The sequence below is a fragment of the Hydra vulgaris genome, chromosome 09, assembly GCF_038396675.1.
Source record: "Hydra vulgaris chromosome 09, alternate assembly HydraT2T_AEP".
NCBI classification, from domain to species: Eukaryota; Metazoa; Cnidaria; class Hydrozoa; order Anthoathecata; family Hydridae; genus Hydra; species Hydra vulgaris.
This window is the reverse complement of record NC_088928.1, coordinates 43,906,859-43,928,824: the sequence shown is the minus strand read 5'-3', so window position 1 is coordinate 43,928,824 and position 21,966 is coordinate 43,906,859. Positions and strand designations below refer to the sequence as shown.

General features: G+C 28.7%; 1 protein-coding gene across 3 annotated transcripts; it reads right to left on the bottom strand.

Moving 5' to 3' along the window:
• Nucleotides 1–595: 595 nt before the first annotated feature.
• LOC100206537 (pre-mRNA-splicing factor 38B) lies at nt 596–20,617 on the bottom strand. Of its 3 annotated transcripts, none has more exons than XM_065805831.1 (4): nt 20,385–20,617; nt 20,045–20,257; nt 18,757–19,057; nt 596–1,405 (listed from the first exon to the last, which is right to left on the bottom strand). In XM_065805831.1, exons 2-4 carry the CDS (start codon nt 20,225–20,227, stop codon nt 894–896), a joined length of 996 nt encoding a protein of 331 aa, XP_065661903.1. In that variant the 5' UTR covers nt 20,228–20,257; nt 20,385–20,617; the 3' UTR covers nt 596–893. The 3 variants fall into 3 exon arrangements, with proteins under 3 accessions (XP_065661903.1, XP_065661902.1, XP_065661904.1); XM_065805830.1 differs by having other exon boundaries at nt 20,364–20,612; XM_065805832.1 differs by having other exon boundaries at nt 19,908–20,257; nt 20,364–20,473.
• Between the last annotated feature and the right edge of the window lie 1,349 nt (nt 20,618–21,966).

Genomic DNA, 21,966 nt, shown 5'->3' with positions numbered 1-21,966 from the left:
ATCCATGCCCGCATATCGTTGGTTTATATTTCTATTAGATTTGTCTGCAAACATGATGGAACTTTATTTTGCTAATGTATTATTGAAATTATTTATATAAATTAATATACCATAACAATATTAAAATTATAATATATAACATGCATTTCAATATTTAGATAAATTAAAAATAGTAGCGGGCCGAGAACCGATCTTTGAGGCACTCCGAACAGAATATTCATTATGCATTAGATTAATATATTGCATATATTGATTTTTAGTTAGTAGGTAGCTTTCAACCCAACGACAGAATTTATACCTCGTAAGTTTTTAAAAGAATACAGTGATCAATAGTGTCAATTGCCTTAACAAATCTTTGCAAATAAATCGATACACGAGGAAATTAAGTCGATAGAATAAGTCGATACACGAGGAAGTTTAGCAACCAGCAGAACATTTTAAAATCATTACAATAACACCCAACCCTCTATTATTTATTCGTATTAGATTACAAAAACCATTGTAAAAACGCCTGTAACTATGACAACTATTTCAACGCCTTATACTGGTTTCCAAATATTTATCTGGTCATAAATATACTAATACCTACAGTGAGTTAATCACTAGACATTATCCTGTTAGCATATATTTTTTTGTTAACAAATCACTACGTAAATATTGAGTCATTATTTTCATAAAAAAATCTGTTAAGAAGCAAATAAACTTGCTAGTAGCTCTTGTACATGATGAAAGCGAGAACTGTTCCGTAACGTATACTTGAAAACTTAAGAATAACATTTAAAATATTCATGTAATTAAAATATTGAAGTTATTTTTAAGGCGATATTCTTCGGGAATTGTTCTTTAATCATAGTTTTCACCAAACTTTCTCCTGGTTAGTTAATTTATTTCTGCTACTTGTAACGATCACGACTTCTGCTACGCTTTCTTGACAATTTATGACGACTTGGGGATTTCTCTCTGGAACTACGGCGTTCTTTCGCAGACCTATGATCTTTATGATCTTTAGAGGACCTTTTATCCGATCTATCGCTATCGCGACGTTCACTGTGATGTTCTCTGCTATGGCGTTGATCTTTATCTTTTCTTTCTTGACTCGAGGTTCGTGTCTTGTCACTACTTCTACGAGGAGACTTTTCATCTCTTCTTTTACGAGCATGCTTTTCTGCTTCTCCAAAACTTGGATCAGCTTTCTCATCAGTTTGCGACGAGCGACGCTCTCTAGATGATTCTTTATTTTCGTCAGCATATACTTTCCGATCGTCGCATAAATTTATAGCTCTAAGACTAGCTTCAATCTCCTTATGAATCGGAACAGGTATTCTTGGAAATAGCGTACCATACCAATCCAGCTTTAATAAAAAGCTTCGAACAAGCTGACCAATAGTCATAGAACAACCGCCACCTAATAAAAAACAGCAACATTAAATAAAGTTTAATAATTGAAGCGACAAAAGCATTAATAAAAATTAGAATTTAATAAACTAAAAACTAATTTTACGTGCCCATGTAACCAATTTAATAAACATATAAAACAAGTCGCCATAAAAAATAAAGCTAAATAAATTATTATAAAAATGATCCAAAAAGTAAAGACTTCTGAAAAGCAAAACAAACTTAAAATCCCTAAAAACCTGTTCTTATAATGATCTTTAGTTGTGATATTTTTTTGATATTTTAAGTAAGAAATTTCAACATTTAGCTATTAGATAAACTCTATTAAATTTATTTTTGACTTAAGAGTTTGTACCGTACTTTGATTCTAAAACTTTGCTTTTTATATAAAATTGGCCTTTCGTTTTCAACAAAAGAAGAATTATATAAAATTATAACAATTTAAGGAGAAAATAAACTAGGCATCATTCATATATATGGATAATACATGTTTTATTACTACTTTAGTGCTTAGGCATTAAGGAACAAAATTTTTGTAAAAAAATTTAGGGAAAGGCATGCAAGAAACAACATATACAAAAGTTGCAGGTATTTTAACGATTTGGTGTTTTAAGTAAACTCAAAACATTTATGTTTATTCTTATATCAAATAAAGATGCTTTGCAAAAGATTAGAGCCAGGAAAAAAAAATCTAAAATTTTTGTTTCCCCTGACTAAACCTCATTTAATTTGAGGGGCTTACAAATTTTATATGGTCATAATTTTTGAACGCAAACAAACTATCTTATGAAATTTAAAATTTATTAACGAATATAAACTTAAATGAGAATAATAAAACAATATTATCCACTTGTTGCTCACACGATAAGGGCAGGAAGGGGGCGTTAGTCAACAAAAACTTTTTTTATTGCTTCCAGTCTGCAATCATCACAGCTTTTTGCAAAACATCCTTATCATACAAGTATTAGCATATAAATGTTTGAATTTGCTCTATGTCTGGAAGTTAGAAATTAATTGAATTTCCCCCTTAAAACAAGCTACATATGCCATTGAACTATTTGTTAATTTTCTTGCTATCTATGTTGTTTCATCATGAATTTTTCTCAACGACACTTAGTTTCTTCAGATCCATATCCCCATTAGCAACATGCATTTCCATTATAAAACTTGTTCCTTTTGCTATACATTTATGCATTACTCTCTCTCTCTCTTACGTGCCTAGAAACAGTAAAGCACTTGCTTCACTGTTTCTAGGCACAGTAAAAACATGTTATTACCCTTAACAATTTGATTAAAATATTGATTATTTAAAATATGTTGTAAAAGTTGAGATATCTAATTAGATGATAGTTGAAATAATACCCATTTGGTCCTTAGAAAACATTTAAACGATGTTTATTTGGAGCCCTGTTTGTTCCGATGTAGTTCAAAATGAATTTGTTATAACAGGATGCAAAAAATACATTTCTTTTAATGTACTAATGCATGTATAACAGGACACAAAAATTGAATTTCTTTAAACGTAATGTTTATCCACCTGTTTATACAAAAACAAAATTGAACATCTTGATCTCATTTATATTATTACTTTTTATAAATGCTACACTTTCGCTTTTAAAAGCAATGTTTTCAACTTTATTAAAATACCATACATTTATGGTTATATCTAATCCTAATACTGACTGAATTTGTATAAAATTTATCCTAAATATGGGAATAAAATATTAAGTATTTTGTTTATAAATTCTTATTTTAAAAATATTTTAAAATAAAAATGTATAAACAAAATAAAACTTGAAATATTACTATGCAGTATAAATAGTTTATTTGAAAATGTAAAACCTAAAGATTTGAAAAAAACTTAAGTATCCAAAAACTAACACCAGGTATGTTGTATTATTTTTTCACAATTTTAAACATTTGTTAAAACAATTTTAAAAAATTCATCAAATAAGCAGTTTGTTTATTTAATGATGGATTTTCCTATTTAATATGGAGTGCTTTTATTTTCAATTTGTTTTTGTTAGGAGCAATATCCAAAATTTTAAAATAATTATAGTTGGTTAAATTTTTACAATTAACAGATGAAATTAAATGTAAACATTAGATTGCTTGTCACTTGTAAGGTGCTCATAAATCCTTGTTGTTAAATGTCTGGAGGTTTCTCCAATATAATTCTCTAATATATTCTCTGTTAATATTTCTTGGTAATGTCTTAAAATTTTGATTTTATATTCCAGATGTTTAATTGCAATTTTATCTTTTGAAAATGTAGTATGTATATTACGAAACATGTCAATATTGCAAAATATCACATTTTTCTTAAAAACATTTTCACATTTATTGCTACTACGTTGCTCAAGAAATATATATTATACTTTATATATATATATATATATATATATATATATATATATATATATATATATATATATATATATATATATATATATTATACGATAAAAAAATAACATTTGTTAATACTTACCGTATGGTTGTAAAAAATTAGATTATTAAATGTTATTACTTTACGAATAAATGCCTCAGTACATTAAAATATAATTCTATAGTTGCATTGAATTACAGAGGGGAGTTGAAACATAAATACTATTTTAATTGTCTACATTATTTCTAATTATCAAATCTGTTGCAAAATTAACATCTGCTAAGGTTGCATCTCTTTATCGAGCTCGACACTTTCTCATTTTGATTCTATTCTCTATCTCTATAAATCTCAAATCTGGCCTTGTATGGAATACTGTTGCCATATCTGGGGTGGATCTTCTAATGATGCTCTTTCTCTTTTAGACAAGATGCAAAAACGCATTGTAAACATAGTTGGACCTGCTCTTGTAGCTAACCTCCAACCATTATCACATCGTCGTAATGTTGCTTCTCTTTTCTACAAATAATATAATGGGCACTGTTCTAAAGAGCTAGTGTCTCTTGTGCCATCTACTAAAATTCATTCTCGTATTACTCGTCATTCAATTAAGTCTCATCCTTTTTCTGTAACTATTCCTAAGTGCTCCAAAAACTCTTATTCGTCTAGTTTTTTTCTTCGAACACCAGTTCTTTGGACTTCGCTTCCTTCATCTTGCTTTCTTGATTCATATAACTTGCAATCCTTTAAGTCGTCTGCCAATTGTTATCTTGCTCTACAATCTTCATCTTTTCTCTTCGAGTAACTTCCAACTCTAATTAGTGGTTGCTTCCAGCATTGTTGGAAACAAAGATGTTAAAAAAAATTTTCACTTGGTGTTGATTTTTTTCATTCTTTTTACCTGAGTAAGAAGATTACTATTAAAGGTTTATGAGATCTTCATAGGGGCCATCCATATATTATGTACGCAAAAATTTCCAGATTTGGAACCCCCACCTTCCCCCTGTTGCACCTTGTACATTTTTATACCCCCACCCCATGCATACATAATTAACCCCATGTAAGTTTTATATACTTGGTGGTCTAACCCCCTCCCCTCAATTTCTTTTTCCTCTTAAAGACTTTTCTTTTTGCGTTGTTCAACTTGCGTTTGCTATGCTAAAGTAGCATAAACAGCATACCTAAAATCAACCCCCCAAAACCAGGATGTCTGGTTACCCTAACTATTGATTGCACAAGGTATTTACAAATTAGCAAAGTATTTTTGATTGATTATTACAAATACTAGAGTAACTTAGTTGAATGTCTATAGTTCTTAACAAATAGTGTCATAGATATGCCATCTGTTGTTAAAAGCAATTTATTCTTTCAGTGTTTAGACCTCTCCTATTTTTGAACAATTTTTTCAAAAAATTTTTATACAACCAATTTTTTATTAACTTCTATTAACTTTAAGAATTGTTAACTGATGCCAGCAACATTGAAACTCAAAGGTACATCTGAAATACTTGAAAAGGAGAAAACGGTGATAGATGCTAAGACAAAGGATGTAAAAATTGTAAAAATGCTTGCACAGGTACCTGTCCATCAAATATACACAGGTACCCATTAAAATCGTAATTATAAAAGTTGTACTTATAAGTAGTCAATACAGGTACCCATTAAAAACATTAATTATAAAAGTTGTACTTATAAATAGTCAATAAAAAATTTTTATTCAATGATTTCATTTATTTAAAGTTGTTCTTTTTCACTTTTATCTAAATTTTATTTTCAATGTCCAGATTACACAACTCCCAATCATGGCTTCGAAATACTAACATGCCCACTGTTTTGGGTGCCAAAGATGCACACCATCGAAATTAATATTATGTTTTTATTGCAATTATTTAAAAAGTAAAGTATAAAAAAGAAATAACAACAATTAAATTGATGAACGCCATTTTTTTATAACATTTTAGTTTAGAGTAAACTTTTTAAGCCCACTTAAAAAAAAATAATTTTAAAACCTTTTTTTTCTCAAACAAAATGTATATTTTATTATAAAAAAACTGAAAACATTTTAAATATAATTTGCTCAACTGAAATTTAGGTTTCATTGATTGAGCTTCAAAATAAGTATACTTCATCTTCTGAAAGAGTTTTTACAAATGACAAACTGATAAACAAACTGAAGGAGTTTGTATATCAGTTTGTCAATTGTAACAGTTAACTCCTCAAACATTGCACGTAATATGAAGGAACAATAAGTGTGTTTCTGAATCAGAAACTCAATTAACTTTCCGATAGTTATGTCAATGTTTTTAGAAATTCTGATGGTGAGAAACTAATTGTAACTATTGAGGTTTTAAACATCTTTAAGATCTTCTTTCACATGGTAATATTGTTTAATTGTTATATTTCAAAATATAACAATTAAACAATATTAACATAAACTTAAAAAAAAAATGAAAGGAAGTTTAATATCATTAAATAATGGTTACCTGTTATTTGATAATGCTACCCAGGCAGTAATCAATGACAGGTACCCGGGTGCCTGGGTATCAGTCGACAGCCTTAGTTGAGGAATCTTGAAATTATTTCATTTACTTGTATTTTTGTTGAAATAAATGTTTTTATGCCAGGAAGTTATATTTCCAGGCATAAAAACATTTATTTAAAGACTTCTCCACTCAATCCCTATTCATCGTGGTTTTTAGCCTTTATATTATTATACCATAACATTATAGCTAAAAAGAAAGCAAAAAAGTAATTTATATTTGTATAAATAAAGGCAATAATATCGGTATAATCAATATTGAAAAAAAGTAGTAGCGGTATTAGAAATGGTTTGCATGCCGTAGTCATAACTATAAATAAAACTAAATAAAGTGAAGGTTCTTTTGAACACCCTGTACATACATCTATTTTTTTTTTGACCTTTCGGGATGTTTTAATTTTGGATTTGGGTATTCAAACATCATAAATGGTTCAGATTTGAATACCAAATCTGAACCATTTATGAAGATAAAATTTAAATGTTTGTTGAACATCTAATTCAGATTGCTTTTGAATATTGGAATAAAGGATATTTAAAATGTATCTGGGTACCTAAAAAGAACCAGACCTAGTAAGTGACCAGGGCCCCAGCTAAAAATGAGATTTTTTTCAAGCCTGGCCCCAGCTAAACTATACAATTTAGCAGGGGCTAATAGCCTGGGCTAGAAAAAAATGTGTAATACTTAATATATTATAATTTTATGCATACATTTCCTATTTATTAAATACTGGCATATATTTATATATTTTCAAACTCTAATTTACAACAACATTGCAAACAACCACTTTTAAGTTATGAGTTACTTTAAATTAGAGAATAAGTAAAAATACTAGTAAATGGTTAACTGAAGACTTGAAAAGTTGCAAGTTGTATATAAAAGAAAAGTACGAAGATGGCTAATAGTTATAAGGTTGTTTTGATATGCAAGGAAAAAAACTGGATTAATAAAAGTTTCTATAGCATGAAGGGACAGATACAGTAAAAAGATGCAACTTGTTAAATAAGAAACAAGCAGAAATGAGTTTTGGTTTATCCTAATAGAGATGATAGCTTGTTTGAGCATTGACCATGATGATATTAATAGAAAAAAGATGGAAATGCAACCTTGCAACAATGGGAGAGTGGCTCAAGCTTGGCAGATAAAGCAGGTCTAATTTATTATTATTTTTTTATGTTAATTTACCTCCCCAAGACTAAAAACACCACTACAGACAAGGAGGCTACTTAATTGTGGTTATAACCCTCTCTAAACTATATAACTCTGAAACATGAACCTTGACAACCAAGGCCACTGCGCAGAGAAGCAAGTTGAGCGCGGTACTACCAGGGATGTGGTGGGGATTAAACTCGGTAACTCTTGCTTTTGATGCAAGCGCTCTACCACTACATCACGATTGCATCACATTTACAATGTACTTTTAGACTTTGTCTGAGAGTAAGAGGGCTGTTATTCATCAATATAGGAATACCAGCAATATTGCAATATTTTTTTGAAGTAAATAAATGAGTTTTATTGTCTAACAAAAATTGCAGATTTTAAGTCCAGAATTTAAATCCATAATCCACAGCAAGCCTTAGGCTGTTACAAAAGAAAGATCAGATTAAAAATCAGCTGCTTGTTCTAAGCAATCAAAAAGTGAAGATTTTTTGTCAAGACAAGAGTATAAAGTGGAGTCGTCAACAAATAGAGCCACTTTAGATGTTAAATTTTTATGAGTATTGATATTTTAGATAAGAAACAATACATGAGCAAAGGTTTAAGAGTACCACAAGATACGTTGTAGTACCCTTAAAGTTACTTAAAATAAAGAAGAGTGTAGACCTTCAAGAATATCTTTATTACTGCAGTTAGTAAAAAATAATTTAATAATCTCAAAACCTTTATATAAAGAAACTGAAAAAGAGTAAAGACTAATTGTAGGATAGAGGTCAAAGTGTTTTCTAGAGTTTTGAAAAATTGGAACCACTTAATTAGTACTTTTTAAAAGTTAAATATTATTAAATATTATATAATTAATAAGATTAAATTTTAGACTACTTTAGTTAATGACATTGAGGACTAACCAAAAGTCTCTAGAACTTAACATTTGATATAAGATACAAGATTTAGTAAACTGAGAATAACAGAGCTTAACATTAGATGGGACCTTTTAACATTAGATGGGACCTTTTTACATTAGCTTCTTGGAATAATAAAAGGATATTCGTTCTTAAGAAAGACGTTCTTGTAAAAAAGATCAATAAATGATTAATAAAGCAACTGCTCAAGATGGTGAAAAATATGGAGTAGAATAAGGTTTGATTTAAAATTGAAGAGTAGCAATAAAAGCTTATAAACTTTAAGTCCAGAAGGAATAAAAGCTTCTGAGATACGCTTTATGCATACATATTAGGGATAAAACATATATGTTTGCTATTTGTTTAAATGCTGGCATACAATATCCTTTCAGATTTATATAAACCTTAGTATTTATATGGTGTAGTATTTGCCGAAAGAGAAGATAATGATGATGATGATGATGATGGTAATGATGTTTATATATGCATATATATACAAAATATAACAGTTTTGAATTAAAAAAAAATACTTTAGGATATATTAGTATAAATGTTTATGCAGCCCCAGTCACAAACCAGCCCCAGCTATATTTTATCAAACCCGGCCCCGGTCAAATATCAACCCAGGTCGATTACTAACCACACCTGAATATTCTAATTGGGTGTCTTTTTAAAAGTAAAATTGCCAGCTGAGTAAGAGAGATTTCCAGATATTTTAAAGATAGAAATAACAGATGCTGTTATTTCTATCTCTTGCAGACAGGATAACAAGATTTAGATAAGCACTTATCTAAATAAAAAAGTATCAACAATACAGATAAGAGTTTAGAACAATTTGCCAAGACTGTCAAAAAGATGTTGCCTGAACCATAAAACTGTAAATAACTAAAAGTTAAAAATAACTTTAGGCACAGGAGTAATGGAAATGTCTAACAAAGAATTAAACTATTTGTCAGAGATGTCAGATTACAAGAGCTAAAATTTCCATGCATGAGAGACAGAATATTAGATTTCCTTTTGATAATATAACCAGTAAAAAAAACACCTGGCAACTGTCTTGTAGAAACCTCTTACACAAATCTCCTTTGGGGTTAGCAGAAAATTTCTGTTGCCTAGCTACATCTAATAAGCTGATGTAGATGTAAACCTGTTAAATTTTTTCATTCCTAGAATAATGAATGCTGGATACTCTTAACTGATAAGTATTTAACTGTTTCAACAAATTTTTACAATACAACAACAATGTCTAATCACTTGTTTGGAACATGTGCAGCTGTACTAGCTCAGAGAAGGAGTGAAGGAGTAAGAGTACGCAAGAATATGTGTTAATTCTAGATTTATAGAGATATTGAATACAGTGGCGATTCTACAAATAAAATAAGGGGGGGGGGTGAATCCTTACAAAGTACAGACTGGTTCCTAAGAAAAAAGTCCTCAAAACTAAAACTCACCTGACTGAACTGAATTGTGTCAAATAACTGATTAGTCGACTACATTCCTAAAAAAAACCCAACTATAACTTGAAAATCACTTTTTTGGGGGCACGTGTGTGTAAGACCCTCCCCCCTAGAATCCTCTCTGGTTGGATAGATGTTCAGTATAAATAAAGGTTTTTAGAAAGAAAAGACAGTGGCCCTAGGGCAGGAATAAGAAATTCTGCATTTAAATTGACAAAAAAATATGTAGGGTAGAGCAAGACATATAGGTACACTTCAGAAACAAATGCTAGTTGCAGATAAACTAGTCATAGTTAACACTATTTTTTATAAGTTTGCTATTTTTAGAAATTTTTTTTTGTTTTTCTGTTTTCTTACATCAAATTTATTGATGTAAGAAAACAGAAAAACAAAAAAAAATTTCTAAAAATAAGCTGACAACCAAAGTAACGAAACTCTAGGCTAGCAAAACTTCTACATTTTGCAAATGGCTAGGGTAAAGTGGGACAGTGAAAAAGCAGGAGTTATTCATTAATTGTAAAGCTTTACAAGTGATAAAAAATGAAGGCATTTTATCATTTAAACTTGTTCAGACATCTAAAATCTTAAAAAAGTTACATGTCCATACAAATTACACACCCATACACCACAAAAAAAAAAAAAAAAACTGTAATAAAAAAAACTATGTGTTAAATTATAAAATACTCTTAAACACTTATACAAATTTAAGAAATTGTTCTAAAACTTAAGTTGGGCAAAACTAGTATATATTATTAAATTGGCAACTACTACTAAATCTAAAATTAAACGAAAATTATTATGGATTACATAAATCACAAATAATATTCTGTAACTATTTGATATCATTTTTGACGAGCTGGCTTATTCGCAATATGCCGATGTAGAGCAAATTTAAATATGCCATATGTATCAGCAGCTTTTCGCATTTCATCCCATTTTGGATGATTGATCTATCTTATATAATTTCTTACCATCATTGTTTACATTAAACACTATTAATAATCAAAGTTAAGTTATAAAAATAACAATTCCTTTGAATTTATTACTATTATTGCTTTTCTAAATAATGAAAATAATATTTTAGATTAAAAATAGTCATCAAACTGTAAACAAAATGGCAGTCAATTGACCTTTCCCCATAAATGCAATGCATTGTGGTATTTGTATGTACGCTGAAGTAAACAACAAAAATAAGTCGAGTAAAATATTGAAAGAACTCAGGTTGTCCCAATAGACTTTGGTATATTTTATTTCACATCTTTTAAATTTTTTATTTCACATCTTTTAAATTTTTTAGTTCAAATTTTAAAAACTATATTATTGGAGTAAACATTGCACTATTTAAGACTTCAGAGAAAAGATAACAACAAGTGCACCAAACAATGTTTTTCAACTAAAAAACAAACAAAAAAAAGAAGTCGGGATTTTACATGTTGTGTACCTAAATGCTTTAGCAACTAAATAAAACATAAAAATTTATTGTTTTATGCAATTCCCAACAAAGAAAATATTGAAGAATAAAAAAAATATTAATTTCTTATAATAACTTTTACATACTTTTAAATCCTTTCAAATATTTTTTATCATAAACTGAAAATGAAATGTATTTAAACAAGGTAAATCTTATTGAACCAGTTTTCATTTTTAAATTTAATTGATTGCACAAAAAAGTCTATATTTTTGTATAGAACAAAGTCAATTTAACTCTTTTCTGTAAAATCTTTGATACCTTGACATTGGTAAAATTAACTGTTTGATTTTTAGTTTTTGCTGTCTATTACTATTTCCATACAAAAAGTTTTATTGGTACAAGCTTTTTGTACACAAAGATTTTTTTTTAAAAAAGAGCACTTTAATTATTATGTAGCTGTCTTAATACACAACTCATCAGTGCTAGAACCAGCCACGGCATTTAGGATTTATAACAAGATCACATTTTTTAGCATCACAGTTAACTTTTTCATTAAACTTTTCATAAGCAATATCTTCATTTTCAATACCCCACTAATAAGCTTGTGATTGTAAACTACTATCACAGTTTCTTATAAGCTTTTTTAACAATGAAGTTGAAGGAGTATTATTTCTATGGTTAATAACTGTACCAAAGCTTGATGCAGTAAGTTTTTTATTTTGTTCTTCGATTCTTTTTTGCTTTTGTATTGATCTTTAGTTTCTGATTTAATTTGAATTATTTTCTAAACATTGATTAACATTATAGCAAGCTTTAACTTTTCTCAGTCAAATTAGTTTTAATCAAATGTTCCAGACAATGTAGAAATTTTTTCATTATAACTAGGCTTTTACTCATTAATAAATATTTCACAAAATGATTTTGGCCAAATTTAATTTCAATAGTTAACACAGCCATTGTCATTCTTTGGTTTAATTCTATACAGGGATGCGGAGTCCCAAAAGGACTCCGGCTTTATATCTATACTTTTTCCAAGTATGTAGTGTCCAGAAGCTCTAAACATGTTTGTTGACTTATGATCTGCGACAAGAAAAAAATTCATGAGATTTAAAGACTTGAAATTTATTGTTTTCAAGCCCAGAGTCCTTGCCGCCATTATACTTAAGGACTCTGGGCTCATAAAATGATTGTTCCTCTAACCTAAAAGTCTTAACTTTGTTCCTATTAGTAGTCCATAAACTTATTTATATTTTTAGAGCTCCTAGATACCAAAAACTTGGATAAAGTAATCTTTTTGTGACTTTTAAATCTGGAGTCCTTTTTGGGACTCTGCATCCCTGATTCTATATAATAAAATATTTAGTTTAATAATCTATTTTACACAGTTCTCTTTAAATAACTGATAACTAGTTATTTAATGGTTAGCAGCAATTCTTTCAAAATATTGTCTTATACCATATAAGTAAATATATGTTGATGTGTTATCGGAAACCGAGATGTTGTCTTTTGACCATTAAATTACATTTTTAGAGATTATTTTGCTTTCATCGCTGCTAAATTCCTCATTTGTAATTACACAAAATGTTGCATTTAGTGGAAAGCCTAGCGCTTTTAAAAAAGCTAGAATCAACCAATATTTATTGAATTAATTATATATTCTTTAACTTATGTATACTTGTAAAATAAACTTCAAACAAATTTCTCTAACGAAACTCATCTACAACTGTGTTGAAATATTTGTTTATATTACAATGCAATTACTCTCCTGCGGAGAAAACAAGATTCGTAAAAGATTTTGGAGTAAATGTAATTAATTATGAGAGAAAACTACTATGTACGAGCAAGCTACGAAATAATTAAAAAAACTATGAATTGCATGTTTTTGATTTTTCTGTACATATAAATACCATAATGCATTGTGTGAAATAATAATAAGAGGAATGGTCAATTATATAAATAACTTGTTGTCTCGATACGCCCCACAAAAGTCATTTTACTGAAATTAAAACTATTCAAAAAGTTCAATTCCAGATATTTTTTAAAACCAGATTCTAAAAGAGGATAAAAAATCCTGTCTGAAAAATATAAATCCCGTTATGTCCCACTGTCCTGATATGCCCCGCTATACCCTACTTTATTTTTTAGATTTATGCATTTTTTTTATGCTGTTGTTTATATAGCATTGATTATAAGTGATATACAAATCACTCGCTAGAAATATTTTGAGACCAATTCAATCTATTTGCTTATAAGAGAAATTATCTAGTTGTTTATAAGAGAACTTGATGGTAGCTATGTAACTCTTTCTGCTACCTCCTAATCGGATTATAGCTCTAAATATCAGTTTAATGGTTCTTAGGTTGGCTGGTAGTAAGGTTTCCTAACGATAGTTCTCAGAGATGCTATATTTAACTATATATATTTAATAAACATAAGAGTATATATATTTAATAAACATAAGAGTACTAGTGCCTTGTTTAGAATAAAAGGTGTCCCTCTTAGTGTTTATGGTAAGAATGCCACATAAAAAGGCCTTTTGTTATAACTCTTGGTTGATTAAGCAAATAAAAAGGGAGGGAGGTGTGCCTATGGACAATTCAGGTTCTTTATTAATTTTAAATAAGAATAAAGTACCTACAAAGCATTTTAAAAGCAAACAACATTAGCACTAAATTGTTTCTATCAGGGATACAGAGTCCTAAAAGGACACTCAAGTACCCAGAAGCTCTTGAAGTGTCAAATACTTATGATCTGCAATAAAAAAAAAATTCATGAGATTTGGGTTAAAAAACTGATTTTTTTTTTTTTTTAACAATCCTCAAACTTATGTGGTTTGTCTGTATGTGGAAAATTGGGTATCTGTTATAACTTCTGGATTTAAAAAGACATGAAAGTCTAATACCTTTTTGTCGGCTTTAATTCAAGTCTCACTTAACCCCAAAGTTTTCTCATTCTTGTGCAGCTACTATTTCTAACCATTTCTTATATCTTTTTTACTAGAACAACTCCTTCGTAAGTGACCGGGGTACCAGCCCTGGCCCTGTCCCCTAAGCTAAAAATGAGACTTTTTTCAAACCCAGCCCTGGCAAAACTATAACATTTAGCAGGGGTTCATAGCAGAGACTATATAGAAAAAATTTATAAAACTTTATATATCATAATATTATGCTTACATTTACTATTTATTAAATACTGACATTTATTAATATATTTTCCAACTCTAATTTACTTCCAACAAGATTACAAGCAACCGCTATTAAGTTATGAGTTATTTTAAAATAGAGAATAAGTAAAAATACTAGGAAATAGTTAATTGAAGACTTGTAGGTTTTAAGACTTAAAAGGTTGTATATAAAAGAAAAACATGAAGATGGCTAAGACAAAAACATGAGATGGCTAAGTTTTTTGATGTTAAAGGAAAAAAACTGGTTTAATAAAATTTTTTATAGCATGAAGGGACAGATACAGTAAAAGGATGCAACTTGTTGAATAAGAAGCCAAGCAAGAATGAGTTTTGGTTTATCGTAATGGAGATGACAGCTCATTTGAGCATTGACCATGATAGTATTTGTAGAAAAAAGAAAGAAATGCAACCTTACAACAAGGGGAGAGTGGCTCAAGCTTGGCAGATAAAGTAGGTCTAATTACATTTATAATGTGCTTTTAGACTTTGTCTGAGAGTAAGAGGGTTGTTATTCATCAATATAGGAATACCAACATTATTGCAGTATTTTTTTGCAGTAAATAAATGAGTTTTGTTGTCTAACAAAAATTGTGGATTTCAAGTCTAGAATATAAATCCATAAGCCACAGCAAGCCTTAGGCTGTTACAGAAGAGAGATCAGATTAAAAATCAGCTGCTTGTTCTAAGCAATCAAAAAGTGAAGATTTTTTTGTTAAGACAAGAGTATAAAGTTGAGTCGCCAGCAAATAGAGCCACTTTAGATGTTAAATTTTCATGAAGATCAATATTGTAGATAAGAAACAATACAGAAGCAAAGATAGAACCTTGTGGTACGCTTAAAGTTACTTGAAATAAAGAAGAGCATAGGCCTTCAAGAATAACTTTAATACTGCAGTTAGAAAGAAATATTTAATAATCTCAAAACCTTTATATAAAGAAACTAATAACAGAGTGAAGACTAATTGTAGGATAGTTGGAGGGGTCAAAAATTGGAACCTCTTATTTAGCACTATTCAAAAATTTAGCATAAATTGAAGAGAATTCTGGAGAACACTTTTTTAAGACTATGATGAAAATCTTGTCTGAAGCACAAACTGAAGAAGTGTTTAATTGAGAATTAACTTTAGCATTGGAATCCAGAGTGATTTTGATGTTTAGCAATGGGTTAATCTGTTTAACTGACAGGAAGAGTGTGGCCATTATATTCAAGAGTCAAATTAGAGTAAGATTTCTTTGCAAATAACTCTGCTTTATTATGGGGAGAAGCAAAAAGATCAAAACCATAAATTAGAGATTAAATGTTGAACTTACTTTAGTTAATGACATTGTAAAAGACTAACCAAAAGTCTCTAGAAATTAACATCTGATATAAGATACAAGATTTAGTAAACTAAGAATAACAGAGCTTAACATCAGATAGGACCTTTTTACATTGGCTTCTTTGAATAATAAAAGGACATTTATTTATAAAAGAAATGTTATTGAAAAAAGATGAAAAAAATGATTAATGTTTAATAAAGCAACTGCTCAAAATGGTGAAAAATTTGGAGTCAAATGAGGTTTGACTTGAAGAGTAGGAATAAAAGCTTCCTAACTTTTAGTCCAGAAGGAATAAAAGCTTCCAAGATGTGCTTTATGCACACATATTATGGATATAAACATATATGTTTGTTATTTATTTATTATACAATATCCTTTCATTTTTATATAAACTTTAGTATTTATATGGTGTAGTATTTGCCAAAAGAGAATATGATTAGATGATGATGATGCCATCATCAGCATCATTATCATCATAATGATGATTGTGATCATAATGATAATTGTGACGATCATGTCAATCATAATAATGTTTATATATGCATGCATACATACATATATATATATATATATATATATATATATATATATATATATATATATATATATATATATATATATATATATATATATATATATATAAAATATGACATGAATTTTGAATAAAAAAAGTATACTTTAAGATGAATAAATGTTTATGCAGCCCCGGACACAAACCCGGCTCCAGCTATACTTTATCAAACCCAGCCCCGGTCAAATATCAACCCCGGTCACTTATTACAGTTCCTGGAGTACAATTTTTCACCATTACAAAAAACTTATGCAAAAAAGGAATTGTCTGATGCTAAGGTCCATTATTCTCAGATTGTATTTTATCTCAAAAACTAGATGCTACAGACTTTAGAAAAATCTTTAACAATGTCATTAATAAAAGTTAACACTCCATCTCTTTTCCATTTCTGCAAAGAGTTTTTTCTTTTTATCTATCCCAATGAAACAAGTTAGAAGCCATGTTAGAATTTCATATCACTTTCGCTTGTGTTGCTAAAATTATTTCTCACTTGACTACAACTTGTAGTCTAGACAACTTTTATGTTGCAAAAGTTCTTCAGAACTCTCTTTATTTCTCTCTAAAACATTCAACAAGTCTTCAACTGAATCTTGTGAACCTGCCTTCTGGAAAGAGGTTCCAACTTTTTACAACTCAGAAGATTGCTCAGACTCCTTTATTGCCCCATTTAATTAACAAACTTGCATTCTACCAATAAAGCTTAACATTACTCTTTGACAATAAATACTGATTTTGATCCTTTTGATCTAGCCCTAATGTGCTAAGCATTTATATTAAAAAGATTTTATTATGTTTTAGATAGAAGTAGCAATGCTAAGGCCGTATTAAAGACAAACTCAATATTTTTCTAATTTTCAGAGCTTTACAAATTTTTCCCTATTGCCAAATATTGAGTTGCTTAAATCTAAACAGAAACCTAGCAGTGTATTTTTTTTTTTTTTTAATCTTGTTAATTTTTGTTTCACTTTTAAGGCCATTTTCCACAAGACAAAATATTCGCGCGAAGCAAATTTTTTCATCGATAAGCATGCGCAGATAAAACATTTTTGGCTATTATGCTGATACAGTGTTTCGCTGCAGCGAAAATAAAAAGCCAGATTAATTTCGACTTTTTGCGAATTGCCATAAGCGAAAACCAATCAAGTTTTGAATATTATATCACGTGATATCAATAGTAAAAAAAGCGAAGGCACATTGTTTTTAAAGTGTCAAAGAAACAAATTTCTTAACCTGGCTTTTTATTGATTTTCTATAAACTCACTCTAAACATTGACAAGCATTTGTAAATTCATCAAATAAGGAGCAAAACTTTAATCGAGAATTTACGAATGTAAATTTGCACACTGCCAATTCCGAAAGTTACACTTCATAGGAAGGTTTATCTTCAAGTGGTCACACGAAGATAAACCTTTTTGTGAAAAACCCTACATGGAAGTAAACCTGATGTTCGTTCTTGCAGTAACAGTTTAACAGAAATGTTCACATCAGAGTTTAGCATTTATTTTCTTATACTTTGTTATAAAAACCTTATATAAAATTATTACATTACAAAACAATATCTTATATATAAGAAATATTAAAACTAATGCATGGAAAGAAATTTCTACATACTTCAAAGTAAAAAGTATGCTAAAAAAGTAATAATTGCTTTTAGTTAAACATACAGTGTAAACTTATTGCTGCTACTTTTATTGTTGACAATGAAAAAAAAGTGGCGCAAAAGAAAGTAAGTGGAAATCAAAACAGCGTTTTGTCTTAGCGAAAAAAATTCGCTTCACAAGAATATATGTCCTATAGAAAATGGCCTTTATTACTAATTTTATAGGGCAAACTATTTAATTTTATAAATTTAAAAAAGTAAAAAAAAAAAAAAAAATTCAAGTAAAAAAAACATTTCTATTAAAAACTTGTTGTCTACACTACTTGCCTGTTAACATGCCATGTTACATTAATAGACAAGTGTTAAAGAAAAAAAATACTCTTTTTGGTGTTGTACCTGTAGTCTGTCCCTAGCAATGTCACTTGAGTTATCCTAAAACTTATTGATAGGTTATTCAACTATTTATTAGAAAAATGTACAAAATGCCAGAATTTATGTTATAGATATTTCAAAAACTTTATAACTTAAGTTTATTAGTTTCTGATCTTACTTAGTATGGATCTTACTTTTTTTTGCTTTAAAATACTTTAGACTATTTAGCTTGACAAGCACATCTTGTGAAATTTTTTAAAAAATAAATATTTTGTAAACTTCATTTAAAGATGTTTAAAAAATGCTTATTAGATTTCTCTTTTATAGAAAGAAAATAATTAAAAAAATTTGAAGACCTAAAATAATATTAAATATTAACTCTGTTTTCTTTGTAATAACTATAAATTTAGTCATGTTTGTGGGAGCTTAACATTATTATAACAAGTATTATTACTTAAAAACATACCTGCCTTCGGATCAATTTCTTCTTCATCTTCAAGATATGGTTCAAACCAATCCCAAAATGTATTTGGATGTTGACAGTATCGAATAAACATAAAGCCCATGCCACGAATGTACGGAGAATCAGTATGATTTAACAACACATAAACTTGTTTTTCAGTGAGTCTTAAGGTAAAAAGTTTGAATAATAAACAGTAACCACTGGATACAATACCACCTGCACCAACACCACGTACACCGCCACACATTCCAACTTGACCATGTGTTTTTCGACTTCCTTTTTCCCATGGTTCTAGATGATCAACCTAATTATAAACCATTGATTTTTTTAAATAATTTAAGTAAGATTAAATTATTTGTAATTACTATTATAGTATTAAATAATTTTAGAAGTCACTGTTTTTATTACTATATAGTTTTAAAACATATTACATATTAAATATTACAACAAAATTAATTTTGATAATAATTAGTTTTAAATTTATTTAAAAAAGTGATAAAACAAGAGATAAAATTTAAGAAGAGCCATCCAAATCTTAATTTTGTTTCCTTGGAAACCTTTTTTTACTTCTCTAATTAATGGGGAAAAAAAGAGAGTACAAAGATCCCAGTAGGAGAGGGACATGATTTGAAAGTAAAAGAGAGAAGAATATAATAATTTGTTAATTTAATAAGTAATACAAATAAGGAAAAGTTTTGAAAAAAACTGAGAAATTTAGGTGAAATAATTTTCTAAAAAGTAAAAAAAAATCTTTTAAGATTAAAAAACAATTACACAATAACTACATGAAATGGTGGAAGGTTATCATAAATTCATCTCATAAACTTAAATGATATTTTTATAACAAAAATCATGCAATTGATATGATGATGGCAACATATGGTGACATGCTTATGACATGATGGTGAAATTAAACATGGTAATATCAACAAAGAAACAAAATATAATTTCTAAAAATAAAAATAATTATTTGCTTTTAAAATCTTATAAAACTATTTTCAAATTTAGAAACCAGAAGAACTTCATTTTTCGAAGTAAATAAAAATTTTAATTGTAAATATTTAAACACTCTCCACACCCTTAACACTATATGTACTACATTATGGTTTAAACATCTAGCTTCAATTTTCAATGAATACAATGCTAAAACTAACATGAACAAAAAAATAATTATAAGGGGTGCCAAGATACATGAAGTAAATCTTCCAATTTGATGATAGCCTTCCAGCATAACACTTCATGTCATGACCCCAAGGTCGACATGGTCTTGCTTGGGAAAGTACAAACTGACCTTGTAGTAAATCTCATCAACCACTTCATGAAAGGTTTTCAACTTGAACAGTTCATTCTTGAAATAAGGACTCGATAAAATATTAGTTACTACCAAATTGTTGATATTCATTGTTTGTACGTTTCCCCATAATGGCAGAGCGTTACCTTTCTTCTGACCTTGTTCGTCTTCTTCGTCAGACATCGTAAAATATTAATGTAATTTAACTCTTTCCTGGTAAATAGAAATAGTATAAAAGCACCAAAATAAAAAAAATTACCGAAAAATAAAAAAAAAACAAAAAACAGTAAATAAAATAAAATAACAATTTTAAACTAACTGAAACATTTTGCGCTGTTACCATTTAATAACCTAGCCAACATATTTTTTTATAGCTTTTTTGATTATTATTTAGATTTAGATTATTTGAATTGTACTTTTGATTGATCTAAATGGTATCTGAAAAGCTTAATATTGCAAAAGATTTAACTGATTCTGAATGTCTCTCAATATGAATACACAGTATATTAGGTACAAATTAAATAACTGATTATTTAACATAACGATTTTCTTAGCGCAAAAGCTTTAAAAGATATCAGGCGAAACGAAAATGCCACTGTAAAAAAAATGGCAATGGGGGTGAGCATATAAGTTATAAAACAAGGCCCATTTTCTTCATTTGGTTTATATTTTAATAATTAAAATTTTGGATAAATTTTATTAAACTTATAATAAGTATTAAATCAAAATAACTATTTTGATTCTTATTTTATTTCAGTTTCAAAATTAAATATAAACATGATTAATTTTCACCATACACCAACAATGCATTTCGACATTTTAAATAAGGAGTCTTATAAACATAACGGCTCGAATAACTTTTAAATATATACCGCGGTTATGTACCTACATACCGTGTACATACCGTGTACACGGTATGTAGTTACATACTAATCTGGTCATTAAGTACCTTCGTTCCAGATGTGTAGTACTCATAAACTCAGTGCCGTGGCTAGGCTCCCTCTTGCGAATTTAAAGAGAGTTTTCATTATTCAAATTTATTAGTGATTTGTTTTTAGGCAGTATTTTGTTGTGTAAGTTGGGACCTCAATATTAAATCGACTATTATTACTATTATTTTTTTAATGGTATTTTAAAGTTTATTGTCTGTTTATTATACTTTTTTAGGTTATTTTTTAAAAGTTTGTTGTAAAATGCTCTGACACCATATCTAGTTTGTACTTAGACATAAAAAATAAATTTTGGTACAAAGTTATTTAAAAAGTATTTAGTGATTTCTTTTATTCCAATTAGAGCTGAGTACGAGTAAATTTGTCTTTGTTGGACACTGCAGGCGTGTGAACACTACACGTCTTAAAGCGTGTTTTTGACGTAAATATAATGGTTCTAACTTTGATTTGTAAATACTGCACATGTTATATTGGCGTACATAAGGTAGCTATGTAAAAAAAATAAGTTTTAAGATTATTTTGTGAAAACAATGGTCTTACTTTGCAGAGTAGACCTGTGTTCTTTGATGTCTGTGTGTTTATATAATTGGGTTTTATAAAGGTGGGTTTTCCAAGAAATGTTTTCATCAATCAAAGCCCCTAAAAATTTAATATTCTGAGCTCTTTTGATAGTTATGTTTCTCCTATTAATTATTGATAGAATTTTTGGGGGTTCTTTATTGAGATATTATACACGTTTTTGCATTGACAATAAAATTAAATTGATACGTTTTCCGGCTCAATCATCCTATACACTTCAAATGTTAGACATAGATGTATATTGTCACGTTAAACGAGTTTGGCGCATGTTTTTGACGCATATTGCTTAAAAAATTTAGTTTAATATTATATTATAGAGATCAGACAGATAATTTAGTTTAAAATAACTATCTGTACTCTATAATATAATAATGGTAATGTTTTAATAGTTAT

Bases quoted from the DNA above. Each gene is read 5' to 3' on its own strand.
- LOC100206537 (XM_065805831.1), bottom strand. From the start codon at position 20,227: ATGTCTGACGAAGAAGACGAACAAGGTCAGAAGAAAGGTAACGCTCTG. The intron at 19,058-20,044 runs GTCAGTTTGTAC...GTTTATAATTAG, and splicing joins TTGATGAGATTTACTACAAG to GTTGATCATCTAGAACCATG. The intron at 1,406-18,756 runs GTATGTTTTTAA...GTTTTTTATTAG, and splicing joins AGAAATTGATCCGAAGGCAG to GTGGCGGTTGTTCTATGACT.